Consider the following 19,646-nt stretch of genomic DNA (forward strand, 5'->3'; position numbering starts at 1 on the left):
CTTCAGACATGGTTGTTTAAGAAATGAAAAGCTACTCGCTGCATCAGTTAGAGTTAAATAACTTGTTGTCAGCTGAAAAATAATCATCCATGCAGTAAATATCCAGTGGGAGGCTCTGACCTATTTGCTTAGTTAAATCCAGGTGATGACTTGTGTTTTTTTTGGACAGGCAGTGTATGATAGGCATGGATAAGGTATATTTTACCTTGACAACCATATCAACCCCCACTTGATCATTTAATGCTGCATAGCAGTAAAACCGTCACCTGTCACTCCTTTTAGAAACTATATTGCGAGATAACAACTCTCAGATAGCAGATATTTTGTGCAAAAGGCATAAATGACGCCCAGTGGGCTGATAAGCTTCCTGCTGGCCCTCAGGCAAGGCTCCTCAGGCAGCCACCACTCATTACCACCTCGCTCAGGTTAAGCCCTGGCTCCACTTCTCCCTCTCCTCCTAATTACCTCTTCACCGAAAGCTGGCAAGTCAAGAAAAGGAAGCCAGGACACTCTGTCTGGCTGCACCAAGCCTGAAACTGCACCTAGCACATAGCACAGATGAAGTCATTCTTTTTCCATAGGTTGTGTCAGATGTTGATGAAATTCATTAACAGCCGCTGCAGGACATGGTTTCATGGATGACAATTAGGTGACACAACTCAAATTAACAAGGAAACAAATGATTCAATGTAATGTGCACAATAGACTTTAGGATTATTTCTGTTTATAAAAATACTCTATCTGTGAACTGTATGCACATAGATGGAACTACAATTAATATTCTTTTCTGATCGTGAAAGGTATTTTCTAAATTGTCTACTATTTACTATGCATCACACCCACACTTCCATGTTGTCTCTGTATCATTACATGTCTCAGTTCAGCTGACTTGGTGTGTTGAGGCTGTCGGTGAAGCAAGGATGCGGCTCACTGAGCATCATCAGCGATGCAGCAGGAAGTCAGCAGGCCTGTCAGTCAAACACAGTCACCAGGGAGCTCCACCTGTGTGCTCATTGACAGGCAGAGAGAAGCATGAAGATGAAGCAAACATCCCATCTCCCTCCCTACACTGTCTGCTGGGTGGTGGGATGGGGAGGTGGTTATATGAATTATTCACTAACACACACACAAATATGTATGCACTTGCAGGTGGAAACTGTGTGACATGCTTCACTAGATAAGGTCACAAGGTTGTGCTGAGGTTGAATGTATAGTAAAGAAAAATACAAGAACATTTATTATAATATAAAAGGGTAAAGTTATCTCAATGTCATCACCTCTGAGGTATCTTTAACACAAATAAAAATAAAAGACATATTAAATTCCCAAGCATCGAAATCCCTAAGAGCATAACTAAGAGATGGTCCAGAGTCACCTGATCCATCTCTAACTATACGCTTTATAAAAAAGGAAAGTTTTAAGTTTAGTCTGTCTGCCTCCAGAACCTGAACTGGGAGCTGGTTCCACAAGAGAGGAGCTTATAGCTAAAGGCGCTGCCTCCCATTCTACATTTAGAAAAGTAATTCAAGTAATTGTGCATTATGCAACCGAGTTGTATCTGTTAATGTGACAGGTATTGTATCCTACATTGCATCATTTAATAATTATTACTGATAAACTGACATGTGAGCAGGATTTTAATGCAGTGAACCAGTCAAAACACAGGAAACTTGCATTTAAAATGTTTTTATATCTGTTGTATGTTTATGCATATTTTGTGTGCACTTTTGTCAATTTTTGTATCCACGCTTATGAATCTTCCATTAAGTTTTAGGCTTATTTAGTTTTATATTTTTATTGGTCCCTACATATAATTTTTGTAGGGGTGGATATTAGTTTTTGTATTTATTAATTTTAATCCTGATGAAGAAAGTCGTATTGAACTAGCTACATTTCTCCTCTGTCTCTCTCTCTTTCTCTGCCACTATTTAGAAATGTTTTATTATATTCAGTTTTCAAATTTGTCTCAAAAAGTCGTTTTTATTCCAAGATTATTTATATGTTGCTGAAATGCTTTAATTTGAAAACCGGAAATCAACAACGGTTGAACAGGAAAGCTTTTATCCTGAAAGCTCCAACGGAAAGACTTCAGAGTTAGCTTTTAGCTAACAGCCAAAATCAGTTCTCCTGTCACGCTACAAGATTTCAGTGTTTTAATTTTCACAATCATGGTGCTTTCCAACTTCGTGACCTGTGGATATCCTGCAGAATGAGATACAAGTTTGAATCCAGGTTGAAACATAATGCGGTTGGAAGCAGATGTTAGCTACTTAGCCAGCTAGCGTTAACGCTACCTCTCGGTTGCCTGACAACGGTGACGAAGCCAAACAAACGGGCTCACTGCTAGCGTGCTAGCACATGCTAGCTGGCTAAAGCTGCTCTCGTCTATTTTTATTTTTAATTTTCTTTGTGTCGGTAAAAGCTGGTGAACCTCGCATTATGGCGGATGACGGCAGACGGGGAGATGAAGACGACCGCGGTCCTGGAGCTGCTCACCAGGTGTTTGTAGTGATGGAGTGTTTACTGGAAAAGTTGAAGGTGTTAAATTATGAGGAGGAAGTTCTGACCAAACACAACATGAAGAACCTGTCCAGGTGAGAAACGACTCGTCTCCGTCAGTCACCTCAGTTCCTTTTTATTTGGTATTAGTTAATGTTAACTGCCCTCCACATGTCCCCAGTACTATATTCGTTTCACTGTTGTTTGATTATAAAGTTTCCATATTAGTTGTTGATGAGATTTACTGTGTCAGGTGTTTTAGCTAGCTAACAGCCTGTTAAATCTATTATTTATGTGATTATGACATAAACACAAACCAAAAACAGACCAAAAAATAGTCAATTAAAAGAAGTATAATGGAGTATTTGTTCTCAAGAAAAAATACCAGTTATTCTCTGGTTCCAAGTTAAATTTGTATTTTATCTGTGGATCAGACCAAACAAGAAATTTGAAATGTTATCTTAGAAGCTGAAATAAGGTATTTTCAACCTTCAAAATTTGTACTTTAATGTTATAAAGACGTAACATCATGAAATACTTTTATTTAAATGACAGTAAAATACAAAGGATTCATCAAGAGTCAAAAGAGACACAGCAAAAAAAACCCAATCCAGACATTTAGGAAAGAAAGAACGTTTATTTTTATGTTTATTGGCTTCTTATGATCTCCCTTCTGTTTCCTCCCATCAGACATTATTTTGTGGCGAGTCCATATCTGGCGTCCAACCCTGGCGAGCAGTTCTACATGTTCACCATCATCGCAGCGTGGCTTATCAATGTGGCAGGAAGACCATTCACTGAGCCTCAGGAGTACGATGAACCCAACGCCACCGTGTCCAACATCCTGGCAGAGCTCAGGGCTTTTGTAAGTGATGCTCAGAGGTGTTTATGCAATAAAACATAAGCAGCATTTAACTTCTGTTGTAACTAAACTCTGACTGTCTGATGCTTTCAGATGTTTTTAATACAATAAATTTAAATATTTTATCTGTTAAAAGTAGTTTTTTTTTTTTCAAGGCTGTCTTTTGTCTTTTAAGTGACAAATCACCTAACACATACAGACTTATATTTTCAATAGACATACAGTCACAGTATTTATCAAGTCATTTTTTGAAAATGTGCTCTTACTGTTGCAATACATTTATTTACCTTGTTACACTTGCAAACAACCTATAAGTTAAAGGAGAGTTTTTAATTCTAGTTGTATACCACATTACAGTATCTAAACTATTCGATCAGAGAAGGATGAGGGAGAGTATTACCGTAAATGAAAGCTGCGTACTCAACATCAATACATTTTCTTTGTTTGACATTGTATAAGTACAAAAAAGTAGAGGTAGCGGGATTCAGGATGAAGATATTTTGAAAAGGTAAAAAGTCTCACCGTTAGCTTTGTTGAAACTCTGTAACTTAACAGACAAATAGATCTGACAGTGAATGAACAGTGTGCTTTTGATCCTGACCTCAGTCTCCTCAGCTGCCTTTACATCGTAAGATTTCACAGATTTGAACGTACATGTATAGGAGACTCATTTCACTCATCACTGTGTCTCTCAGGGTGTTAAAGTGGACTTCCCTCCCTCCAAACTGAAATCAGGTTCAGGCGAGTACGTCTGCTTAGTGTTAGACCGACTGGCTGAGGAAGCTCTGAAAAAGAGAGGGTTCTCATTCAGAAGGTACTGAAACATTTCTCCTTTTTTCATCTTTTAAAACAAATCTCTCTCTTTGATTTGATTTTCATGTGTCATACTGGTATTTAGCTGTATATGTGTGAACATCATACTGCACAGGGAATTTACTTTACTTTACATTTTGTTAAATCCCCTTTCTATGTAGGAGAAACTGATTTTAATTATTTAATATATATATTTTTTTATTTCCTTCAGACCAAACTACCCAACAGAAACCACAGAAGAAGAGTCTGTGATAGAGGATGACGCAGAGCTCACACTCAGAAAAGTGGAGGAGGAGCTAATTGTAAGTGTCCCAACTTTATCTAACCTCTTTTTACCTCTTTGTGGTTCAGATCACACAGTGAAATTAGTTTGTTTGAAAAAAAAAAAAAAACAGTTCACTTCTGTTTTACTTCACTTACCTGTGACATAAGTAGACAGTTACCAGTAATGAAGTGTGATTATAATTTTAATTCATGAAAGAAAGAGTTTTTGGTTCACTCAGTTATCTCGTGGTGTTTTAATAATTGTGACAAACCTGTTGTTTTAATGGCCTCTGAGTAAAATTCATTAACAATTATTGTGCTTTTGTGTTAACTCAGGAGGAGCCTGATGATGATGTAGAGAATGTGCTTGATCTGGAGGCTCTGAGGTTACGGACCACTCACTCTGTGAGTTTTCCAGGAACATTGATTTAAATTCTTTCATATGACTTAATGAATCTGAGAAATTCCAAAAAACAACCCTAAACATGATATTGTACGAGCACCTTTTCCCTTTTGTTTATTTCAATTATGCCACATGTACGATGCCGTGTATTTTCTCACAGGAAGCAGAACTGTCTTCTAAACCAGATGAAATTCTGGAGTCAACGGTTGATGCAGCAGAGTGGAACCTGGAGCTGGAGAAAGTCCTGCCACAGCTCAAAGTCACCATCAGAACTGACAACAAGGTACATCCTTATCTGGACATCACAGATCTCTGAAGGTTACAGACTGTTGACTGACTGTCTACAATATTGCTTAATATAGACGTCATGCTGGTTGTCTAAGCTGGCTTCACTTCTGGATCTGATCTAGGCTCAGTTTCAGCTGGTTCTGCTGCTTTTTTCAGTTTTGAGCATTATCTGAGCTTTTTCCCAGGAGCACATTGGTCCAATAATCGAATCTGAGTAACTGAATATGTTTTATTGTATGTTTTATATGAAACGTCTTAACAAATCTAATAACTGCAGATTTCAAATAAGTTTAGTAGAGTGAAAAGAAAACTATATCTCTGTGAATATTAAGGCAGTTGAGTAGAGTCATAAAACGGCATGTAATGTGTTGATGATCTGATTTATTCTCAGCTAATAACAAAACTGACCTCATGTCAGATATGTGGTAGTTCCTGCAAATCAGATTTCAAACAATTAAAACACGGGCTGCTGTACCACTGCAGCTTTGCTTTCTGAGGTGAGTGAAAGCAAAGAACTGTGGAGCGTTGTTACACATTTACATCAGACGCACAGGGAGCTCATTCGATTAAAAAAAAAAGTCAATTTCAATTTAAAGTCTGAGCAGACATGGGGTGGAATAACTGTATTTCTGAGTGGACTTAAGGCTGAGGGCGAAAGACTGAAAGTACTGTTACAATAAGAAGCAGCGGGTTGGTCCATGTGCATTTCACAGTGAATTTTTACATCTCAGTCACAGTAAAATATTGTTTTTCAGATTGCTACCACCATTACTTCCACTGCAGTATTTGTACAAATACATATGATGGTAACAAGGGTAAATGCTATGAAAGGTATTATTGAACACACATTCTGAGTTTGATTAAATTACATGTTCACATAATAACAAACTGTGAAGTTTCCTATAATGTGTTCTTTTTAACTTGTTTCATTTTTTTTTGACTGGTCTCTGGTCTGTGTGTTGATCTGCAGGACTGGAGGATTCATGTGGACCAGATGCATCAACACAGAGATGGGATCAAATCTTCGCTCAAAGAGGCAAAGGTGCATTCACTGACCTGGTTCCTTCATACAGGAGCAATGACTCTTTAAGTCATCTATCAATCACACCCATAGAAAAATATTTTTGTTTCTGTCCTTCCAGAAACAACTTTATTTTGCAGTTTTTAGCATTTTTTGAATCTGTGATATGGTAGAAATGTGCCCACAGAAAATAGATGGACTGAATCCTAAATGACAGGAAGACTCTTTCCAAAAGATACTGGGAATATCCTTTGTATTATCCTGTTTGATCCTCTGCTGTCTTTGCAGAGCTACCTGGACAAACTCCAGGAAGACATCGGAAAGACCCTGGAGAAGGTGAGCAGTAGAGAGAAATACATCAACAACCAGCTGGAACATCTGATCCAGGAGTACCGCAGTGCTCAGGCCAAACTCAGCGAGGTAAACACCAATCCCACAGCTGTGACTAAAATCTGTAGCTCAAACCTGCAACTATCACCTTTAACTGAAACCCCTACACACACCTGCAAAGCCAGGGTCAAAGATGATGATACGTCAGCCCAGTTAGAGTCCTAAGATGACTTGTGTCAGAAGGACTAGCATGTCAAAAATGTTTTGCCTTCACTTGTTTAGGTTGACAGTTTGTACACTGTAGCTGTTGACATTGATCTGACTTGTCTGAATCCAGAATCCCAGTCTTTTTACCTTCTTAGACAGTTTCTTTTGAAAGGCATACAGGTTGTGAAACACTGCACGCTGATGAAGACAGTACTGTAGTCTGAAGCACAAAATAAAGTTCTACAGAAACTCAATAACAAACTTCTTTTCTCCACCAGGCCAAGGAGCGATACCAGCAGGCCAGTGGGGGGGTGACTGAAAGGACCAGAGTCTTGGCAGAGGTCAGTGAATGCATCACCCAGCATTTCAGTTCACTCACTCAGTCATGTCATACACTCATGAATGTATAGACATGTATTAAACATGCACAGTGATGGTGGAAAAGATTTAATGAAATACTACGATTCTGACGTCACTAAATGCTGCAGAGTTTAGATATTCATCAGTCCACAGTTAGACAAGTTGTCTATAAGTGGAGACAGTTTGGTGCTGTGGCTGCTCTCCATAGAAGTGGGCACCCAGCCAAGATCATTTCAAAGACACAACGCAGAATGCTCAATGAGGTAAACAAGTACCCCAGAGTAACCGCTACAGACTTGAAGGATTTATTGGAGCTGGTTAACATCTCAGGTCATCATTCAAGTAAATGAAAAAAAGAAAAAGGTAAGGTGGCCATGGCAGGACACCATGGAGGAAGCCATTTCTCTCCAAACAAAACACTGCAGCAGGCCTGAAGTTTGGCAGAGACCACCGTGACACTCCACAGCACTGCTGGGAAATTGACTATGTATCCTGTATAAAGAGAACTGGCTGCCAACATGAAAACATCATCCCAACAGTGGAGTACAGTGGATGGAGATGATTTGGGCTTGTTTTGCTGCCTCTGGACTGTGACAGCTTGTCATTGTTGAGTGAAAACCGAATTCTCAAGTTTACAAAGTATCCAAGAGGATAAAGTCAGAGTGGCTGTCCTGCAAGAGGAAGCTCAGAAGAAGCTGGGAGATGTAGCAGGACAATGGGCCTAAATATTGAAGTAAATCTAAATCTAGATTAATAAATTAAATCTAAGTCAGAACCCAAAGCTCAACCCAAAAAAGGTTTTGCGGAATGGTCACGCATTAAATATCAGAATGGGACAAATGTGACATCTGTGATTCTTTTTCCATCTACTGATCTGTTCTCAGTTGGTAGGTTGGATGGTATCTGTCCTTGATGGTATTTTGTTGCATTCACATATTTCATAGCTGGGATGCAGGAATAGTCAGTTTCTGTTTATTCCTCATCAGATCAACAGGCACCACCATGTGGCACAAAAATGTCACTACATTTTCATTTACTGGAGTTTTAATGAAAAGAAAATATTAAAGGTGAAATATGTGAACATAATAGTGTGTAAAACAGCAAAAGCATGTATGTAAAAAGCAATGATTAAAATACGTAAACAGAGAAATAATACATTTGAAGTATAAGAACAGGATAGAGGATGAAGACTTAAGAAGACAGGTTAATAACCATCGGATCAAATGCTGCTGTCTGAGCTTTCAGGCAGTCAGGGATTTGTAATAAAACCATAAGTGTCACTGGATTTCCCCCTTTCTTGGGTATTTTATGGGGAATGAAACGCTGCAACTATGTTTTTGTCTGTGTTTCAGATCAGCGAGGAGCTGGAGAAAGTGAAGCAGGAGATGGAGGAGAAAGGCAGCAGCATGTCTGATGGAGGTGAGACTGATGACTTAATCCTGTCTCTGTTCAGTGTATTCGAAGATATGAACTGTGTGTTTTTAGTTTTCTTTAAAGTCAGGTTGTCACATTATTATTCTGTGTGGGGATTCTTAAACAAACTGTTTGTCCCTCAGCGCCGGTGGTGAAGATCAAGCAGAGTTTGACAAAGCTGAAGCAGGAGATCGTTCAGATGGATGTGAGGATCGGTGTCGTTGAGCACACGCTGCTACAGGCCAAACTCAAAGAAAAGTCCAACATGACGCGTGATATGCACGCCACCAGTATCCCCGAGCCTGCTGCCGGGGTCTTTGCTTAGACTTATCACTACATCATCCTGAGCTATGACGAAAAATACACTAAAGTACTTTCCTACTTATTCTTATACTGAAATATTTAAAATTGTGTTTCGTATCGAGATGTGTATGTTCAAGTCATAAACAAAACATTGGAACAGTTTTCTTTTTCTCATGTATGTATTTATTTTCTGCTTTTTTCTTAATGATATTTAGTATATTTTTTTGTTTATAAACATAAAATAAATTTTTATAACAAAAACCTTTATTTTCTTGTTTTCAGATAAATAATTCTCTGGTTCAGGTGGTTTAATCATTTGTAAAAAGCCTAATGTCACCGCTAGATGTCACCATCAGATAAGTGGATGAATTGTGGTCACTAATTTTAATTTTAAAACATTGTTAACAGATACATAACGTCAAAAAATCAGTGACAGTGTTATAAGAAGTCACATCTGAGAGACTTGTCTAAAGTGAAAGTGTGATTACAGGATTAATGAATGTGTTGGGATATCAGGGGAATTTCATCATCGTCAACCAACCCAAGTTAATACCGGAAGTGGTGGTATTACCCTTTTAAAATAAAGGTAAGTCGATATTTCCAGATTCCAGTTCCAGCAGGTACCACTTTTAACATGTAACCTGTGTGTTATAGGACTACTGGTGGTGCAGATTTAATATTTCCAAGTCACGGATGTTTAAATTACTCAATAACTTTAAAGAAGTTCCTATAAAACACTACATTGTGCCTTTAATTTGAAATCCGCAGTCGGTCTGTGTTTTATTTTGACAGCTGCTTCCTGTGTGTGGGCGAGGCTCAGGAGCAGCTGCTGACCTCCGAGCTCCTGATTTCTCTTTTGGTTTGATTCTACTGCACTAAAATAAAAATCAACGTGGTAAACCAAAGGTCCAGAAAAAGGAGAAGAGGACACAGAGTTGGTTCGTTTACCTGGATTCTTTAAAACTTCAGGCAAAGAAAGCGGTGAGTTCAGTTCAGTCCGTTATTTGTCTTTGTCTGGATTTGTGCTGAAAATTCAACTTGAAAATAAATAGCACAAAAAATAAATCTAATTAAAGTGTTTGGACAGTTTGAAGGTTTTAAGCAGGTAATTTTATCTAAAGACTAATTTATTTGGTTGTAATTTACTTTTCTAATCTGCATAACGTCGAATTAAAGCTTAATTCTCTTAAGGTGCAGTTCATGTTGTAATTATACTTAATTAAACTTAAACTAATCATATCTTATTAGTCAATATTAGTTTAAAAACTAATGAAAATAATATTAGTTTAAAAGCTAATTAAACTAATATTTCTTGGACGATACCAACACTAGTTCCATATATATATATTTCAAACGTATCACAGATTTTATATAATATTATAGAAATGTTGCAGCTAAAATTAGCCTGTTGACAGATTTAGTATAAAACAAAACACTGTGAATGTAATGTAGAGCTGCCTATTAAAATGACAGAGATTGTTAAGATATCCTACATAAATATTATTGTTGTATTTAATAATTGTACATCAAAATATGAAGGCAGTTTTTAACTTTAAGTAGGATCAATATAAAAATAATACATAGAAATATTACACAACAACAGTGTAAACTCAAACTATAGAAGAATAAATATGTTGTGATGCTTTGTTGGCCGAAATTAAAAGTAAACAGTAAATGGGTTTATTGGTATTTATTTAGAGATTAAATTGCAAAACAATAAAGTATAACAAGGAGGATGCTGAATAATCAAAGCAGAGAATCATCATATAATAAGAGCAAATTAAAATAATGTGGAACACTTAAAGAAATGCTTCAGATTACAATAATATCTCTGTAGTACTGTAGTGGTAGTACGCTCCACTCCACCGGTGTGCTCCTGATGTTGGAGCTGATGATGGTGAAATGGTTTGGTCCATCATTGTGTTTCCTGCTACGCGTTTTCCTCCAACATCAGCAGCTCCTACAGAGAACAGACTGCAGCTGCAAAGCATGCTGGGAAACACACGGGAAGAATCCAACATGGTACACATGTAGGGGGAAATGAAATCAATGAGAGTCAAGAATATAAGCCACAAAGTGAGATTTGAATAAATAAATAAAAAAAACAGACTAAAACAACAACAGCTTGTTTAACACAATTTAGGATTAAAATGTTATTTTTGTTTCACCATCTGAAAAATGTGTAATAGATATGAGAGGTGTCTCCATGGAGTTAGGTCACTGTATCTTGCAATCTTCAGTAAATTTTAATCAGGTTATCGTTAGTACTCATGGTTCCCACCAAGCAAATCATGACTTTGTGACCTTGTGAGCTTTTTTTGTAGTTCTATTTTCTCAACATTTTTAACTTCAATAATGGCTAAATGATCCTCTTTCCTCTGGTCATTGCTAGTAGAGGTTCAGAGCGTTGGTGCTATTTTAAATCACAACAAGAATTTTTCAGTTGACACAGAAGAAGATGAGAAAGGAAATCCTGCAGCCCCCCCTCCACCACCAGCAGCATTCACTGTAACACAGAGAGTCTCTGTTTTCACCCACTAACTGACCCATTTCATGTGTTTGCATCTTTTATTCAGCAGAACTGCAACAATAGAGAGTGGTCACTCTTTTCATTAGAACATCTTTGACTGAACTGCAATGGATAATATTTAAAAATGTGTAAAGGAATCATTTTGGAAAATATCTGCTTTCCAGTTTTTAGATGAAAATACTGGATATTGTTGGTATTACTTTTACATACGGAGCCTGAACCAGCATTTACTCTTAGTCTTGATGCAAATCTAGGCTGACTTTGGCTTTAAAGGTACAAACATGATGAAAAATCAAAATATGACTTAAACAGGCAACCATCAGACCAACTATTGTTAAATCTGATTGTTCAGGTTTATTTCCATCAGTAATGCCTGTAAACATCAGTTAAACACGCCCACGCTCCTCATTGAGCAGGTTCACACACAACAGCGAAGTGACTGTTTACGTTTTCAGCTCATTAGTGAGACTAGACCCATTCCAAGGAGAAAAATAAACCTTAGCTTTAGTCCAATAAATGTGTTGTGGACACATCCTCAATCTGTGGTCTGGATTTGTTCTTTGTTTTCTGCAGCTTATGCTGGAATAGAAAGGGTGACTTTAACTGGTTCAAAGTAAATCTAAACAGTTGCCCTTTAAGAGAATCATGTACACAAATGTTTATACTTCTCTAGTCTCTAGTGTCTAGTAGAATTACACATTTAAACAAACCTTTTTGCAGTAATCTGCCTCCCGCAGCGTATTTACTTTAAGGTGATTGGATGCACCAGTCTCAATCTGCTGCAGACTGTTGGAGCAGCAGTCTGGTTTTTACATGTCAGACAGTACAGAATGTAAACAGGTCTTCTGACGTTCTGCTTCATCTTGATGTCTCACTATCAGCTGGTTCCTTGTGCAGATGAAGTCACTGGAAACAACTTGCAGTTGTGAAACAAAAGATCTGAGCAATAAACTCAAACTCAAATATTTTTATTTCCTCTTTATTTTCTTCAGGCTAATGTAGAATATGAGCAATACTTATTAATCATTAGGCTTGTTGTTAAATGACCATAAGCCATTTGAATAGACAGCTACACTACCGTTAAATGAAATGCATGTATTCACTTTGTGTTTTTGGGGAAAGTCCATGTTTGATAATCAACGTTTTTCCAAAATGAGTTCAAAAGTCGCAGTAACAGTTCTTCCAGCAGAGAAGGGGTTAACAGGAAACATGAGCTCAGAGTCACAGCCCCTCTGTTTTTCTTTTTCTGTCTGTTGCATTTTTTCTCAGGCTGCTGCCTCGTAACTGCAGGATGTGTGAGAGCCTCAATAGAAAACACTGAAAACTGAAGCTGAAGGCCAGAACGAGATCTGAGCTGGAACAATTTGAAGGTAATGCTTGAAGAACTTGTCTTTATAAATATCCTGCTCCTAGTTTCTAGACTGATCAGTGTGGATTAGATTTCTATTAGCTTGAAAAGTCTTAATTCAGTTAATCCCTTGAGAGGAGACCTCCTCTGATCAGCTCTGCAGAGCTGCTGCTCCACTTTCTTGCTTCTGCCTGGTGGATTTTTTTTCATGTCAACAAATGTATTATGTATTTTGTGTATCAAAACCTGAAGTATCTTATTCATGTTGTAGAGCTCCATTGTTTTCCAAAAACTATTAAAAGAAGATTTAAAGCACATGAGCTGTAGTTTGTACTCAGTAGAGTCAAATATAGATTAATCCGTCACTGAAAATAGTCCCCAGTCCAACACACTGTTCCTCCTGTTTGATCAAATTAGAAAGAACTTGTTGAGCCGTTGTAAATGAAACTTAACAGGTCCCTGCTAAAGGTTTTTTCTGTCTGTGTCTTTGTGTCTTTCACAGAAGAGACTCAGCGCCACACAAACATGGCTCTGTTCTTCTCTGGAGCTGTTACAAGTACGTCAGCTGCAGCGTGAATATCTGATACACATGATGAATGTGCACCTACACTTTTCTGTGCTACACAAGGTCGTAAAGACGGATTTAGAAACCTGACTGATCATTTCTGTTTAACCTGCAACTATTTAGAAATGGACGAACGGCATCAGCTAAAGCATTACTGCCTCATTTGATAAGTTATTGTAATATGTGTAAAAAGTACATCATCATTGGTAAAGGTAGAAAAAAAACCCTAAACTTTACCCAACTTATATATATGAGTCTGTGTGAACAGTAGACGCTGCTGCTGTTCAGTAAAACGCCTTTACTCAAGTGGGTTCCCAGGAACGCTCTGTGACTGATAAAGTTGTCTTTTTTTAGGAAGCTCTCAGGGCAACACAGGACAAATCTGTCTCACATGTGAGTGTGTGAAGTCTTACCTGATCTATTCTAATATCTGTTTTTCAGGTTCGCCAATAAAACGGAAGCTGCGGGGAAATCAGTCAAGTCAGAGGTATGTATGAGTATATCTGCAAATGTTCGTTTAAATGGAACAAATAACATTAAGCAAACTTGCGTCCCGTGTGCTAACCCACTGTCTGTGTGCCCCCCAGCCTCGACGTATCCCTCCTCTCCCCTGACTCCTCATACGTCTGTTCGTCTGTGGATGGCGGTGATCCCTGCTGCTGCCGCCGCTCGCCGCGCCTCCTCACCAACGGATACTACAGCGTCACCGAGGACAGTTTCACCTGGGATGACGACGGAAATGTGTCTCTGAGTCCCTGCAAGACCAACGTATCCTACAAGGAGAACCTGGTCAGGTGAGAGCAGCACAGGATGAGTGTTTCCTGATGGCTACCTTCATTTGTACATCAGCAAAGTTCACAAGTGCATTTTAAGTCACATCAGCAGGAAGGCAACAAACAAGCATGTTTCCATGACTTTAAATGCAGAGTGGTCATATTCAGACACACAAACAGACCTTCCCTCTACTTCAAACACCTTTTACAGGGATGAGGTCATTCTCGGTGCTAAATGTTTTCCAGCACATGTCAAACAGGTTTCAGAGCTGCAAATTCTTAATGTCTGACATCTGTTGTGCTAAGGAGCCAAAGTGTGACATCACCCCTCTCACCTGCGTGTTGAGACAATTTACTGTATTATCAACATGAGAAAAATCTCCTGTTATGTGACTTATTTGGCATTGATTTAACTTGGCGTGTCAGTGAAGATTAATTTACTAGTGACAAACGAATGAAATGTAAAAGGGAGAAAAATCAAATAATGAAAATGCAGAAAAGGCAACAAGGGAACACAGTTTAATAATGGTTCAGGGGGCTTTTTAATTTTCTCTCTTTCAGGGTTTTCCGGCGCCGGCGGAGGCCTCGCAACTCTCTGGCTCGACTGCTGAGCAACGTGACAGAGAGCTGCCAGTCTTGGCTGGATGAGAACGTCTTCAGAGGGATGTTTGGGACGGGACAGAACCAGAGCCAGCACCAAGAACAGGTCAAGGATGTGGACAGAGAATATGACCAGGAGCAGGACTGGGCCAAGAGCCGCCAGCAAGGCCCGACCCTGCTGGACGAGTCCTCTTGGTTTGGATCCAGCAACACTGAGCTGGAAGACAGCCGCAGCTTTACATACGGTGGGTAACAGCTGGAAGTTCAGCCGGGTTATGGATCAGATATGAAGATGAGAAGTGTCTGCTGATATAGTACACAAACAATAATGTTTTTCTTTCTTCAGATCCCACGGAGATCCCACCTCCCCCTGACAAAGAGGCCCCCGCCCCAAAGCTGCTCATCCAGGAGGAGATTTGCTCTGAGATCTGTCAATCAAAAGAGCAGTTCACCCAGTCGCTGGGCGGGCTTTCAGAAGTCCCACCACCCTCATATTTCTACACCAACACCTGCTGCTGTCAGGTCTCACCTGAGCACACAGGTGAGCTGCGACATAATGACGGGGCATCCACTAAAAGTCAGTTTATTTTACATTTAAATATGAATAAAACTCACAGAACTGTTATAATGGAGTTCATCCGTACCTACTGTTTAATTACTGCTGTTGTTTTATTTCTCTTTAGCACTGACTTGTATTCGTTTGTGTTGCAGGTTTAACATTGAAGACCTTTCTTCTTTTTCTCTTCACAATCTTCGTCGTCACGGTTCTGTACTCAGGGTAAAAAAAATTTTATTTCTCCGAATCTCTCTTTAACACAAAAGAGATGAAACCTTAACTTGTGACACTTTGACAAAGCAGAATGTTTAACAACGTTTATGGCTGATTGTGATGTGATTGGCTAAGACACCTGTCACTTAACTCAACTTCTCTTCTCTGCAGATGCTTATGGTGGAGCACGACTGTAACAACAACTGTGTTTATGATGATGACAACATTTATGTGTAAGTATCATATAAAATTTTATAAATATAGAACTGCACTGAACAACATTATTGATCTGTTATTCCCTGACGTGTTAATTATTTTAGTTTTTCGTGCTTTTTTATATGTTTTTTCTAAATTAAATCTTAATTTTAAGGAACTTTGGTAAAATAAAATACCTGCAATTAAAGACAGTAATGCAATAATGTAGTATCAGCATCTACAAACCTGTATGTCTTAACACACACAATTATACAGTTATTTGTATTAGTTGTACAGATTTATCTTACATGTGCCTATAATCTGGTTTCTTTCAGTCCTGACTAAGTCAGGTCCGATGGGAGAGTGGAGGAGGGCAAAGACAGAGGTGAGTCTGAAATCCAACAAATTTAATACCACATGCTTCCACAGAATAAATTATTGAATCCTTTCCAACCATTTTTTTTATAGGATATCACATCAAGAAACGAGTAGAAGAGTGAGAGAGGAGCTTTTCTAGTGGGAGCAACATGAAACTGGAAAAGACAAAGAAAAAACAGGTCTGATAGGATGTGGTAGAAATATTTTTTGCATGTTAGTTGCACTTACAGGGCCAAGTTACACTGAGCTCCGGAAAACATTTTACAGCAACAGCTGTTTGATGCTTTACCTGCATAATTTAAAATGACTACTTTTTAAAGCTAAATTCTTATATGTCTCGATATTCATCGAGCTAAAGGGCTGCAATTTCAGGATGAATGAAATTGAATTAAAACTGACCCCTTTTTTGTAATGAACCAAAAGACTTTCATATGGTAAATGGATGTCGAGTCATGTTTCCACTAAACAGCCTTAATGCTCACTGTTGGAACCATGAAATCTTTTACTGACGTTGTTTGGATCTGAATCCGACAGCATGTTTCTGTTAAAAAGCTGAAGGAGCTCATTAACATGGTGAGACAAGTTACTGTAGTTTAACGATTATAAAACATAAATAATCCAAATGTTCCTGGTGTATATTTGAAATGTGTATGTTCTAATGTTAGTAGCTGAACTTGGCTTTTTTGGGCTGTCCAAAGTGACCAAATCTCAGACGTATGTGTCTGTAAATGTAGAAAATTCAGGTCCACCAGCTTTAAACAAGCAGTAAGCCTTGTTGTCAAACCTCGCTTCAATTTAAAACAACAGCTGTGAGTTTTCCTAAAAAACCAAAACGCACAAAAACTTTTAGCAGGATATAAAAGTGACATTTCTTTTCCTGAGGAAATCGAATGATGAGTTTAGACATTAAATCAACAGGAAAACACAAAGCATAGGATTATAACTTGTTTCAGTATTAAAGACAGTCAAACATTAAAATCCTCTTTTTATAATGTGATCTGGTGCCGCTTTAACATTACCAGGTAACACACCTCATTAATGTATATGTTGAATACTAATTGATCATTTTCATGTACGGCGTTTTGTAGTAAAACTCTTCAGCTGTTAAGTGCCTTTATATCAGTCAGCAGGGTGGAAATACAGATTAATACAGGGATGTCTCAGATTAAAGACTAAAATGCTGCTGAAACATTAATCAGACCTGCTTCAGTGTTGTACGGACAAATAAAGAGGTGTTTGACTTTAAAAGTTGTTTGCTGTAGCAGATGGGTGGAGTTTTGAGTACAGAAATGATATTTCAAATATAATATATTTAGCTGTATTCACACATAATTTATAATCACAGATACTGTGTACATGAGATAAGGACCAGAATAGAGCATCACATGAAGCAGGACTCTATCTGAGTTTGACAAATACATCCTGTCCCGAAAACTGGTTCTTGTCTGAGAAACTGATCATTTCTTAATATATGAAAGCACTCAGCCAAAAACCTGTCAAGCACATAGGAACGGTTTTTTGAGGACTTCACTGTCACTAAACTGAGGCCTGTGGCAGTTTTAAAATTCAAGTGTGAACACGGATATTTTATGACTGTTCTGTTCGTATGTAACAAACTCCACCCAGCTGGTGTCACAGGCAAGAAAAACACCATCGTTTATTTGCAGCTCTTGTACAAATCAGGTCTGTTTTTGTGTGAGGTTTAATACTTCCCACATACTTAGAAACAGGGATTCACTTTATGAGGGAGCAATAATTAAAGAAAATAAAAGAAACTTAAGTATAAGTGAGCTGGCGTGAACATTTTGGGATTTGAGGGAGTTTTGACGTCTTTTTTTAAATGATTTCCTCTCCTGAAGCTCTCAATATAAATAAAGATAGTTTATATTCCAGTTGCAGGAAAATAGGAATACATGTTGGGGAAATTAGGAAAAGATAAGTGTCAGGAATGCTGGGACTAAACAAATGTAAAGAAAATCAAGTACTGTATAGCTTCATAAGGTTTTAACTTTATAAAGCTAATTCAATCATTTTGGGCCTCAAATTATGCCAAGGCTTTTTAGCAAGAAGAAAAGTGAAGAGATGAGCTGTACTTTCACTTACAACACACATCAGATCTTCTAGTGTGAAATTCTTGGTTTTATGTTTTTGTTTAACGAACTTTAACCTGGTGAGCAGATAATTGATAATCTCTAGTTCTGCCTGATGCAGATTGAACATGAGGTTAAATAAATCATTTGTTCTGGGCAAATAAATGTGCTATTCATGCTGCCTTTATGTCATATGGGAATTACTAATCAGCTGTGACTTGCTGTTTTAATAGACTTCATATGAACAAATGTAAGGCCATTATAATTATGCTGATGTTTTCACTGCAAAGTTTTGACATTTATGTGATGAAAATTCAAACAAACATGGACGCCTTACACCCACCACATGTTTGCTATTTAACTGCTATTTAACATCTGTTGATGTTAACGCTTGCAAGTTGCAAACATGGGTTAGGGTAAGAAGCTTTTCTCTCACTGCTGTCGATCTCATATGACATGAACTTAGCATGAGATCTGACATGAAATCTTAAGGTCCAGTCACACCAAAGACAAAACAAACAGTCTTGTTGACATAGTGACAGAGCTATAGGGAACTGTTGTAGCTGTTGTAAAAGAGGGAAATGGTTCTTTTAGCCAGCTTCACCGTCATTAATTAGCATTAACTATCAGTTAGCAAGGCTGTTAGTCCAGTGTCTAATGTCTCGGTGGAGAAAGTATCCAGAGCCTTTACTTAAAGTACTAATACGGAAATGAACTTATTATACTGCTAAATGTGACTGTTTTCAATGCTGGTGTGCCTCGATCTTAAAGATGAAATTTCTCTTTGTGAAGTTCTGAATCATTTGATGTGTTTTTATTTACTTCTAAGTGCCAAATTTGTGGAAATGTGATGATTCAAGAAATGCTCAATGAACAAAAATCAACCTGTACTACTGTTTTTAATAGTGTATGTCTTTCTATTGCATTTACAGCTGCACTTATTTTTATATTAATGATGGATAATAATACTGTAATGTGAATGGAGTCATTTGTAGTTGTAAATCAAGAATCAACGCAAAACTCTTTTGGCTCCTTTTTGTTGCCCACGAGTTGGTAGAGACCATAAACAGGGCTAAAAGAGAGTGAATACTGGACATACATTCATCTGATGGACACAAACACGACACCAAATGAATGATAATCTTGCTGTGTAACTAGTGGACTTGGATATAAACTGTTTGCAAATACAATGTATTTTTAGCTAATTCTGCTGCCCCCTGGTGGCCAATAGTAACAGTTAATGCAGCTTTAAATGATCAATGGATGTTTTTTTTTATGTTGCTTCCATAGGCCCTGTGACAAAGACACTTAATATGAACTTTCTTGGATGAATCTAACCTCTAGATAAGCTCTTGTTTAGTGCATGAACACATGGTGTTAATCATATATTTGTATTTTTATTTATTTGTATCTTTTTTTCAATTGACTGTTTTCCAATGATGGAAATGTGACAACACTCGCACTTACTATGGTCATCGTTTTTTCCATTGTACTGTATTCATGTAGTTGTTAGAGCTATAAACTGTAAAATTAAACCTTAAACAAGACTAAATTTCAAGGTTTAAATTGAATTTACAAACAAAGAATGTTGACATAGATTTTTAATCTATGTGTTAATTAAGCTAAGCACATTTT

At 37.8% G+C, this 19,646-nt stretch overlaps 2 protein-coding genes across 2 annotated transcripts; both read left to right on the forward strand.

Annotated features, from left to right (window-relative positions):
• The first annotated feature begins 2,063 nt into the window (after positions 1-2,063).
• ift57 (intraflagellar transport 57 homolog (Chlamydomonas)) lies at positions 2,064-8,950 on the forward strand. Its single transcript, XM_026374876.1, has 12 exons — positions 2,064-2,232; positions 2,423-2,594; positions 3,190-3,364; positions 4,057-4,175; positions 4,386-4,476; positions 4,775-4,843; positions 5,002-5,124; positions 6,100-6,171; positions 6,439-6,570; positions 6,966-7,028; positions 8,400-8,466; positions 8,604-8,950. The coding sequence occupies exons 2-12, from the start codon at positions 2,440-2,442 to the stop codon at positions 8,783-8,785; spliced, it is 1,248 nt and encodes a 415-aa protein (XP_026230661.1). The 5' UTR covers positions 2,064-2,232; positions 2,423-2,439; the 3' UTR covers positions 8,786-8,950.
• Positions 8,951-9,588: 638 nt separating this feature from the next.
• tmem71 (transmembrane protein 71) lies at positions 9,589-19,611 on the forward strand. The gene is made up of 11 exons (XM_026374893.2): positions 9,589-9,744; positions 12,563-12,663; positions 13,144-13,197; positions 13,648-13,693; positions 13,794-14,000; positions 14,541-14,824; positions 14,926-15,120; positions 15,291-15,357; positions 15,520-15,581; positions 15,879-15,928; positions 16,012-19,611. Exons 3-11 carry the CDS (start codon positions 13,167-13,169, stop codon positions 16,033-16,035), a joined length of 966 nt encoding a protein of 321 aa, XP_026230678.1. The 5' UTR covers positions 9,589-9,744; positions 12,563-12,663; positions 13,144-13,166; the 3' UTR covers positions 16,036-19,611.
• Positions 19,612-19,646: the final 35 nt, after the last annotated feature.

Source organism: Anabas testudineus, chromosome 17 (assembly GCF_900324465.2).
Source record: "Anabas testudineus chromosome 17, fAnaTes1.2, whole genome shotgun sequence".
Lineage (NCBI taxonomy): Eukaryota > Metazoa > Chordata > Actinopteri > Anabantiformes > Anabantidae > Anabas > Anabas testudineus.

Bases quoted from the DNA above. Each gene is read 5' to 3' on its own strand.
- ift57 (XM_026374876.1), top strand. From the start codon at position 2,440: ATGGCGGATGACGGCAGACGGGGAGATGAAGACGACCGCGGTCCTGGA. The intron at 2,595-3,189 runs GTGAGAAACGAC...TCCTCCCATCAG, and splicing joins AACATGAAGAACCTGTCCAG to ACATTATTTTGTGGCGAGTC. The intron at 7,029-8,399 runs GTCAGTGAATGC...TCTGTGTTTCAG, and splicing joins GGACCAGAGTCTTGGCAGAG to ATCAGCGAGGAGCTGGAGAA.
- tmem71 (XM_026374893.2), top strand. From the start codon at position 13,167: ATGGCTCTGTTCTTCTCTGGAGCTGTTACAA. The intron at 14,825-14,925 runs GTGGGTAACAGC...TTCTTTCTTCAG, and splicing joins CAGCCGCAGCTTTACATACG to ATCCCACGGAGATCCCACCT. The intron at 15,358-15,519 runs GTAAAAAAAATT...TCTTCTCTGCAG, and splicing joins GTCACGGTTCTGTACTCAGG to ATGCTTATGGTGGAGCACGA.